The sequence below is a fragment of the Lynx rufus genome, unplaced genomic scaffold, assembly GCF_022079265.1.
Source record: "Lynx rufus isolate CCGP_SWC_20201006 ecotype Redwood Valley unplaced genomic scaffold, mLynRuf1.p SCAF_3, whole genome shotgun sequence".
NCBI classification, from domain to species: Eukaryota; Metazoa; Chordata; class Mammalia; order Carnivora; family Felidae; genus Lynx; species Lynx rufus.
Window position 1 is genome coordinate 71,545,064 of NW_025814845.1, and position 8,793 is coordinate 71,553,856.

The 8,793-nt window shown below is 34.4% G+C and overlaps 1 protein-coding gene across 4 annotated transcripts in view; it reads left to right on the top strand.

The window, feature by feature from the left end:
- Window positions 1-5,521, top strand: part of MMRN1 (multimerin 1) — a 76,668-nt gene extending 71,147 nt beyond the window's left edge. For all 4 annotated transcript variants that reach the window (XM_047091014.1, XM_047091017.1, XM_047091016.1 and 1 more), the window contains 2 exons: window positions 3,324-3,476; window positions 4,660-5,521. In XM_047091014.1, the coding sequence (XP_046946970.1) occupies window positions 3,324-3,476; window positions 4,660-5,081 (575 nt within the window). In that variant the 3' untranslated portion in view covers window positions 5,082-5,521. The remainder of the gene's footprint in view (window positions 1-3,323; window positions 3,477-4,659) is intronic.
- Window positions 5,522-8,793: the final 3,272 nt, after the last annotated feature.

Below are 8,793 nucleotides of genomic sequence, written 5' to 3' on the forward strand. Positions count from 1 at the left end.
TCATCAGTGACTTAGATGAATTTAGATAAAACATAAGTTTGAAAATGATGAAGCTGGGAGTGTTAATTTAAAACATTGTATACAGAATTAAAGAACAGTTTCTATGGACAGATGGTAAATCAAGTCTAATAAGATAAATGTAATTATTGGTAATAATTACAAATCCATACTAAAATGAATTAAATAAACATGAGATTTTAGATAATTTCGGTGACATCAGAACATAGAAGACCTGTTATGACACAATGTAATGCAGTTGCAAAAATTGAAAATGAACACTTAATACTTATGTAATATTAACAAAATTATAAGGTCATTTCATTTCAGTATGAGGTCATAACGGGCAACTGTTACTGTAGCCTGCTCTAATTAGAGTCAATTCCCAATATATCCAGTTCTGAAAGACATGGGCATAATTTTATGTATCATGGTGTGGATTGTTTAAACAGGGATTTGGAGACCAGAGTTGTCTAAAACATCAAAGAAGGCAGAGAAAAGGACTTAAAACACAAGTGGCAGAAGCAAGTGCAGACCAGTGTGTGAGGCTCCCTGGACAGGTATTCAGTAGGAACATGAGATGCCTCAGAAGGCAAACCATGTGTATTCTCAGCAAGTTCCAGCTACTACAGCAATAGGAGCAATCAAACTCAAGTGAACCCCTCCTCCAGATGAATGAGCCTGCAAAGGAATCAGAATAAAGAATAAAATGTCATCCTCTGAAACAACTCAGAGAACAAGGAAATACCCTATTCCTAGAGATAATGGAATGGGAGGGAGGAGAAGAATGAAAAGCACATCCTACACATTAAATAGAAAGCAAAGGCCCTGGTTTTATAGAATCACAGTAGAGCCAATAGGAATACAAAAAAGTACATTTCTAGAATTTCTGAATTTCTCCTGCCTCGAATAGATTTGATCCCTGATTCACGCATGGGGGCAGAGTCTACAGGTGAGAATAGCGTTTTCCGATCTGGGAAAATAAGACTTATAGAGCTGATCAGATTGCATAAATAATTCAGTGTCCCCTCAGCGCCACTGCACAGTTGATTCATTCCTAATGAAACACTGTAATTGAACACTACCCTGTGAGTCGATCACTGGGCTAGATTTGGAGAACATGAAAACAGATGAAGCCAGTGCTTTGACATAAAGAATTCACATTTCTATAGGTAATGGAGAATCATTGAAGTTTTTAAAGCTAGGAAGCAATGAGCTAGGTTTTAGAATGATAGGTAACAGTAAATGGAAGGGTTTAATAACCTATTCACTTGGTTGAGAAATGATGTTAAAAAAAATGTAGGCCAGTTCGAGACATTTTTAAAAAGATAATACATACATGTAGTATTTTCCATAATGAACAAATCAGTTTATTGAATATTGAAGAAAATATATCAAAATAATTTAAACCAATTTCTAATTGTGTAATATATATTTTCTTTGCAAAAAAATTCTAATAATACAGGCATGTAGTTTGGTCACATTATATGTGAATTTGAATTACTTAAATATGAATTATAATGTATATAAGATATTTACAGATCTCACTTCTTTTTTAAATTTTTTTTTTCCAACGTTTATTTATTTTTGGGACAGAGAGAGACAGAGCATGAACGGGGGAGGGGCAGAGAGAGGGAGACACAGAATCGGAAACAGGCTCCAGGCTCTGAGCCATCAGCCCAGAGCCCGACGCGGGGCTCGAACTCACGGACCGCGAGATCGTGACCTGGCTGAAGTCGGACGCTTAACCGACTGCGCCACCCAGGCGCCCCTACAGATCTCACTTCTTGAGAAAAAGGTTAAACAAAGCAAATAACCCTAAATTTAAAAATCGACTATCAGGTTTAGAAATGAGTAAATTGTAAGCTATTTACACTTTTGTCACAAGGTGGCGCCATAGCGGTAACTGTGGCCGGTAATGTATTCCCTAACCTTTTCTCTGTGTTTACATAATTATGAATTACCTTTATAACCATATTTATAATTTGAGGTTTTCTAAATAATTGAAATTATTCTATATCTAATGAGTGAACTGGAACTTTCTGCCTTCGGTAAATCAAATGGGTCAGAAATCTATCTCATTCTTTAACTGCTGTCTAATATTCCTTAGGGAAAAGATACCTATAATTTATTTTACAATGAAACGGCCATTTAGGTGTCTTATAGTTTTTCACCAATGCAAATTATGTCATAGAGAACATTTTTTTAACAATTCTCTTTGTATACATAGGCAAATGTCTCTGGATTTTATATTCTTTCAGGAGAAATTTCTAGCTTTGAGCACATGAGCCTTTTTAATTCTGATAAATATGGTTAAATTGTTCACTCAAATGTTCTAACAATTTAAGGTCTAACCAACATTGTATGAGAATGCCCATTTTTTCCATAACTGAATATTTCCTGTCTTCTTAAATGTTGCAACCTGATATAAAAATGGTGGTGAAAATTTACTATTCCTTAATTAGTGAAGTTGAATAGGCTTTAAAAATGTTAATGAACTTTTGTGGGTTTTGTTCAGTATTTGGCCAGTTCATATCACTTGTCCATTTTTCACTTTTTTTCTCACAATCCTTTGGATTGATCAGAGCTTTTCATATCTTATGGATATCGTTCGTTCGTTCTTTGTGTTTGTCAAAAAAAAATTTCTCTTAATCTGTCACTCATCTTTGAACCTGATGATGATGACTTTCACTGCAAATGTGTTTTGTTATTGGGTGGTCAAAGGTCAGGATTTTCTCTTATGGCTTCTGGATCTTTGTTTTGTTTTGCCTTGAGTTCTCCAAAATGTTACAGCTCTACAAAGATGTTCTTTTCACTTGATTGTAATATCATTGTATGGATTGTTTGGGTTCATGTTTTTGTTTTTTTATTTTTTATTTTTATTTTTTTACATTTAGTGTTTTTGTATGTGGAAAGTACGTTATACAAATATTTAATTTATATTAGCACCATGTATGTACCCACGTTTTTTCTTCTCCAATGATTTGAAGTACTACCTTTATCAGTTCCAATATATATAAATCTGTGTCCAGATAGCCGATTCTGTGCTACAGTTAAGCAAAATCTTAACATTTTCACGCAATGGATTGTCCCCACTTTGAATATCACAGAATGATCCTCACTTCGAAGAAGCAGTAAAAGGAGCTCAGAGAGTTAAGAGGTTTCATGAAGTCCTGGCACTATACTGGCGGCCAACCTGGGCCTGGGAACCCATTTTTCTTATTTCTGCTTCAATGTTTTTCCCATTCAGCTGCAAACTATAATTTAAGATCAACAAGAAAATAGGTCACTTTCAGCCTCTCTTATCTCGGTTCTTTCTTTTTCAGGAACAGAGGGATATTCAGACTGCAGTAGGTCCCCATGCCAGAACGGAGGCACATGTATAAACGGAAGGACTAGCTCTATCTGTGCCTGCCGACATCCGTTCACGGGTGATAACTGCACTGTCAAGCTGGTGGACGAAAATGCTCTGGCTCCAGGTAGGAAAGCGCACGCAGCCTTGGATTCGCTCAATGTCATAAAAACATTGTTTGAAAATATTCGCAAATGATTAATCTGGACTCTTGTGAGGATTAATTCCTTTTACTTCTGAAATTTACCGAATGACATACATGATTTACAAGCGGAAATGTCTGTCAGGTAAATCCATATTGATGTACCCTTGTTGAAATTTTCAATTTTGATAGAATAGAGGCAGTCTTTTTTTTTTTCTTGTACGTCTTAAAAGAAAACATAGATGTACATACCTGATTGATATAAACTTTCTTCTCAAACAAGTTGATAAAGAAATATACCTTTGATTCATATCAGATATGGTCATTTAAATGAAGCTTTAATAAGTAATTAGCAGCATGTCTTCTATGAAGGTTAAGCTAACAGTGCCATTGTGACTGGGTGAGACTTAGAATATGCTCAGACGTACTAAGTAGAACCAAATGCCTTTTTTGTCCATTTACCTTCGTAAGTATTGCTTGTTACAAATTAAGAGTGTACCATTTCTGATTTTTATACAAGAAAATATGTGCAACATTTAAAATATATTTTCTTTAATGATGGCAAAAACATATTTTAACTCAGGCTTTCTTCAATAATATGCTGCATGCCAAAGAGTAAATGTTTTAGTCTATTTTTAAATCTCAGCCTTTGTAAGTACATTTGGCATTAATTACATAGAAAAGTGCTTTTGTCTACTTCTCTATAGTGCATATGACTTCGTCTGGCTTCCGTTTTAGCCTCTAGAAACTGTTTGACAAGGTGCTGGAAAAATTGTTTCTACATCATGTCAGCTTCAATTCCTACTAGGGGCTTTAAAACATGCTGGCATAACATAATAACCATAGAGTGCTTTGAATTTCTTTATCTCTGCAGAGATCAAAGCAACACGCAAATTAATCTTTGAGGCATTTCTATGAGGGATGTATTAAGCGTTATTATCATTCTATCCGGATCTGAATGGAGAAACTGAGGTTCACAGAGGGCAAATGATTTGAGATAAGCCAGCCAAGAGGCAGGCATATCTGCCTATGCCCTTGTTAAATCTGATGAATGACCTTTTTCCTTCTGGTAGCCCTTTTTATAACTGAGATAAAATGATAAAGAAATGGGGAAAGACAATATTTAAAAAAAACATGAAAATTGACTCCACTTTTTTTCCTCTAACAGATTTTTCCAAAGGATCTTACAGATATGCACCGATGGTGGCATTTTTTGCATCTCACACATATGGAATGACTACACCTGGTCCTATCTTATTTAATAATTTGGATGTCAATTATGGAGCTTCGTATACTCCAAGAACTGGAAAATTCAGAATTCCATATCTTGGGGTGTATGTGTTTAAGTATACCATTGAGTCATTTAGTGCCCATATCTCTGGATTTTTAGTGGTTGATGGAAGAGACAAGCTGGCATTTGAATCTGAAAATATTAATAGTGAAATACGCTGTGATAGGGTTTTAACTGGGGATGCCTTATTAGAATTAAATTATGGGCAGGAAGTGTGGTTGCGACTTGTAAAAGGAACAATTCCAGCCAAATTTCCCCCTGCTACTACATTTAGTGGTTACTTGTTATATCGTACATAAATTACTATGAAAGACAGACTATCACCTTCACTGAGAAGCAGCCAGAGTTTTCCTTTATCTTTGCATGCACATCTGCTCTGTTTTTGGCTTTCTACATGAAATGAAAATCAACTTTTCTTTTAATCTGAGTAAGCCTGTAAGTTTGTTTATGTCATAAAATTATTTCACTATCTCTCGGATAACCTGTTTACGGAGAAGTTTTGCTCGTAAAGAGATTTAGTGACACAGAAAACAAAGTGCATTTGTTGACATAATGATTTTTGTCTTCTCCAGTTAAGTAGTTTTAATGTAATGTAATATGATTAAATGGCAATCATTCGATTTTGTCAGTCACAGTAGTCTCTACAATAAAATACTTACCTTTTGTTATTCCCTATGTATATAAATATATAACATACATTTCCTAAGTTCAAAATTCAAATAAATTACTGAAAGACTGAGAAGTGTTTTTTTGTTGTTGTCTTTTTAACTTTGATTTTTACTCTTCATTATTGGGTTGATCAGTTTTATATATTAAAATTTTCATTTGTAATCAAACTTAAGAAAGTTGTATTTGAAGCTTGAAATATGCTTAACTACCATTCTCTGTAATTTAGAGGTTAAAGTAGTAATTGACAAATAGTGGAACATTTACATTTATGTCTAAGCATGTATAAGTGGTTCTTTTACCTGCCTCCATGATACAATATCTACACGGAAAAAATAAAAGTTTCCTCTGATGAGTATCCTTCCAAGGCAGTGCAATCAGGCCTGCTCATCTTCTTTTAAAGGGGACATAAGATTCCAGAGTAATACTACGATTTATGTGATGTTCACTCTGTCCTGATTCTCTTCTAAGGAACTTACATGGAATGTCTCCTTGATTCCTCACAAAAACTCTTGTAAAGTGGGTATTATTATTATCATGTTTACAGTTGAGGAAACAGACACGGGGAGATTATAGGATGGACCAAGCTCCACAACCAGCAAGGACTGAGGCCGGATTTAGAACCAGGCCGGGTCTTCTCCAGAATGGAGAGTCACCCTTCGTCTTTATTGCCTCCCATATATGTACCACAATTTACATGATGACCTCTTTAGCTTGTTTAGAGTATTTTATTATAACACCGTTAATGTAGTGGACACCGTTAAATATACATTTTTTTCATGTTTAATAAAGTATTTCTGAAGAATACGTTCCTATAAGTAAATAGTAAAAATAATAATGAAAAAAAGTCTGGCTTGGCAAACATTCTTCAGGAATTAATTTACTTATTGCTCACTAGAATCCTATGATATATACATATTAGACCTATGACATACATATTAAGTATTATCATCCTCTTTCTACTGCTAAGAAACTGAGGCTCACAGAGGGTAACTACAGCAAACTATGGGAAATTTCTGTAATAAAGGACAAGCATATTTTTCTTATTTTGATAAGTACTATCAAATTGCCCTTGAAAAGATTTGTGCTGATCCATAGTCCCCTTTTGCTCATGTAAAAAGACATTCTTTAGCTCCTCTTAACCCTCATCAAAATTCACAATTTTTAAAATATTGCCAATCTTGAAAGTGAAAATGATGTTTTCTTATAGCAGAAACTTGAGAAGAATTCAAATTGGCCAAAACTTGAAAACATATGTCCATACAAAGACTTGTATATGAATGTTCATGGGAGCTTTGTTTGTTTGTGATAGCCAAATACAAGGTACCGCCCACATGTCTAGCAACAGATGAATGGTTAAGCACACGCTTGTATATCCATACAGTAGACTGCCAAGCAATTAAAAGGAATGAACACGCAACAACATGTATGAAACTCCTAATAATAATGTAGGAGAAGATTTCAAACTGCAACCTGATAAAACTTGGCCAACCCTGCAGGAAAGTATAAAGTGAGTTGTTTGTTTTTTTTTTAATGAGATATAATTGACATATAATACCATATTAGTTTTAGGTATACTATATGATGGATTGGCATATGTACATATTGCAAAAGGATTACAACAATGAGTTTACTTAACATTCATCATTTCACAGGGATGCCTGGGTGGATCAGTTGGTTAAGCGTCCCACTTTAGTTCAGGTCTTGATCTCACGATTCCTTAGTTCAAGCCCTACATCGGTATCTGCGCTGACAGCTCAGAGCCTGGAGACTGCTTCCTTGGGATTCTGTGTCTCCCTCTCTCTCTGCCCTTCACCCACTCGCACTCTGTCTCTCTTTCCCTCTCAGAAATAAATAAACATTTAAAAAAATTCATCACTTTACCTAATCGTTTTTCCTAGTGATGAGAACATTTAAGAATTACCCTCATAGCCACTTTCAAATATACAATCCAGTATTGTTAACTTTAGTTTTGCCCATCAGAATCTCATGTTGAGCTGAAATGGCTGGGGATTCACACCCTTGCCTCACTCAGTAATAGACTCGGGCTGTCAGGGAAGAGTATGAGCTAGGTACTGACAAGTGGAGGCTTGGTGACTCACAATTCTGTTATGTGTAAATGGGTCATTTTCAAAAATATTTATTATGTTTTGATAGTTTCTTTAGTGCCTGCTTAAAATTGCATCACAATCTAAACTGTTTTTCATTTTATTTTTTCAAGTACTCATAGATTAAATACAATTTTTGTCTTACAGAGACACTTTCAACATAGATTCTAATGATCTCAACATACTTTAATATTAGCAAAACAGAAGGAAGTAAATCATTTGACAATATTTTTCATTGCCATGCACAATTTAGTTAATTAAGTTTGTAATTAGATAATTAAGAATATTTAGCATCAAATGATGCTTTGGTGTTTGGAATTTTAATTATTAATATAGTCCTTTGTTTTTAGACATATTTTAGAAATACATAAATGACAAAGAGGCATTGTAGTGACTTTTAAGTTGCTGTAATCTTGTTTGGCTATTTTTTTTTTAATCCAGCCAGTATAATATAAGACAATTAATTTAGTATGTTATGTTATGTTATGTTATGTTATGTTATGTTATGTTATGTTATGTTATTGTTATGACCAAACTTACTCATGGATAAAAAATACAGCACTGGGGTTTTCTTGATTTCTCCCATGGAGACAGCAACTTGCATGGCTATTATTTTGTACACTGAATTGCAGAGCCCTTCTCTGTCACCAGACCTTCCTGCCCAGCAAGCTCCTGAAGTACAATACGACCCTAGTTACTCATGACAACGCCCTATGCATTCATTCACCAATTATTTAATAAATACCTACTTCATGAAGGCAGGATAGATATTTTTAAATAATATAAAAATAAATATCAAATAAATCAGTACAGACGGATGCTACAATGAAATACATTATCCAGAGTCATGCTGGCATTTACTACCAACAAAATCATGAGCAGCTCTGTGACAATGGGAAATGTATCTTTAATAACCATCCCCTCTTTTTCTGCATCTCTGACCAAGCTTCCATTACCTCCTTTGGATCACTCAAGAACTGAGAAAGTTCAGATTCAAAGCTAAGTGTGCCTAAATTACTCTTCTTTATTCTCTTTCATAAGTCAAAACTCTTATTTTAGAAGAATGAACTAATAAGATTTGAGCATTAAGAAGTGACAAGCTTAATTTATTAAAATAAGCCATGTTGATTTTTGGTTGACTAGCCTATTTAATCTTCTTAGAGGGGATTTTTTTGTTATTATTCATCTGTTTCAAAATTTAAATTCACTGAATCAAATGAATTTGTATTTGTAGAAG